This window comes from Triticum dicoccoides, chromosome 4B (assembly GCF_002162155.2).
Source record: "Triticum dicoccoides isolate Atlit2015 ecotype Zavitan chromosome 4B, WEW_v2.0, whole genome shotgun sequence".
In the NCBI taxonomy this organism is placed as follows: Eukaryota; Viridiplantae; Streptophyta; class Magnoliopsida; order Poales; family Poaceae; genus Triticum; species Triticum dicoccoides.
The window spans coordinates 612,676,266-612,677,380 of record NC_041387.1 but is presented as its reverse complement, the minus strand read 5'-3'; the positions used below and the strand labels follow the sequence as shown (position 1 = coordinate 612,677,380).

Genomic DNA, 1,115 nt, shown 5'->3' with positions numbered 1-1,115 from the left:
TGCCGGCGTTCACTGTGCGCAAGAACCAACAATGCACAATGCATGTACGTGAACACGATGCAGTTATCATGGGAGCATCTGCTACATGATCACAAGAGAAAGCCTGGCAAGCCTTGCTAGCCAGTACTCAGATCGATACAAGAGTTGGATGCACGCATGTGATTGATTCAGTACAGTCGCATCGCTTAGAAGTAGTGCTCCTCACAAAGCTTTGTCACGGCAAGACACGATGAAACGGCTTCAGCAGGATAACAGATGAAAATTCCATAGGAAACCGAAGATCATGAAGGGGTTACAGGGAGAACGAAAAGATACCAACTGAAACCAGAAAACACCCCTGAATTATGTACCAGCAGTACACTCCCACGCACGCCACACCAGTGTGGAAGGAAGCGGATCAGCTCGCCGAGCCACTCGACCTCATTACAATCAGCAAACCAGATCAAGCTGAGTTAGAAAACAGCGGCTTCTTTTCTTTTTTGTACAGGTCAACTAATTCCCCGCCCACCCTTCGCATCACACCAAAACCTCAAGTTGTTATTCCTCCCTTTACTCGCACCGATGAGCACTTAGATACAACTCATTTACATCAGAACACCAAAACAACCTAGCCTAGGCACCGATCGCAGGATCTAGTTGGTTGCATACAGTGACTGGATCGGATCTACTGACAGCACCCACCGCTCTTCTCATGCTTCTGTTTCAGCGAGTTCCTCTTGACGACCGACGAGCCTTCCTCCGACAGACTTGGAACCTCAAGAATCTGCAACACAGCAAAGGTAGTTACACTTTCCATAAGCAAGGGAGCGTAGTGTTGTATTACTGTGAGTTAAGGAAATATAGTTGCTAGCCACCACTTCAAACAAATGATGCTCTTCAAAACACATTTTTTAAAACTGTAGAACAGAAGTTCTGGGTTGTGTGGCACTGAAGAGTGGAGATATTAATAAGGCTTACATCTAGCTCCTATCTTGATAAAAAAAATCGTATTAAAATTGTTTCTCGATAAAAAAACTGTATCTTCGCATGGAGGAGCTGGATGAATTTTGTGACACAAGAAAAGGGGCTGTTCAACACATATATTGTGTATGAGCACATACGCTGCTAAGACATAC

General features: G+C 44.8%; 1 protein-coding gene across 1 annotated transcript in view; it reads right to left on the bottom strand.

Annotated features, from left to right (window-relative positions):
- Positions 1–312: 312 nt before the first annotated feature.
- The window catches only part of LOC119291760 (ras-related protein RABC2a-like), a 5,203-nt gene continuing 4,400 nt past the window's right edge, over positions 313–1,115 (bottom strand). The window contains exon 6 of the mRNA XM_037570571.1: positions 313–763. Coding sequence (XP_037426468.1) covers positions 665–763 — 99 coding nt within the window. The 3' untranslated portion in view covers positions 313–664. The remainder of the gene's footprint in view (positions 764–1,115) is intronic.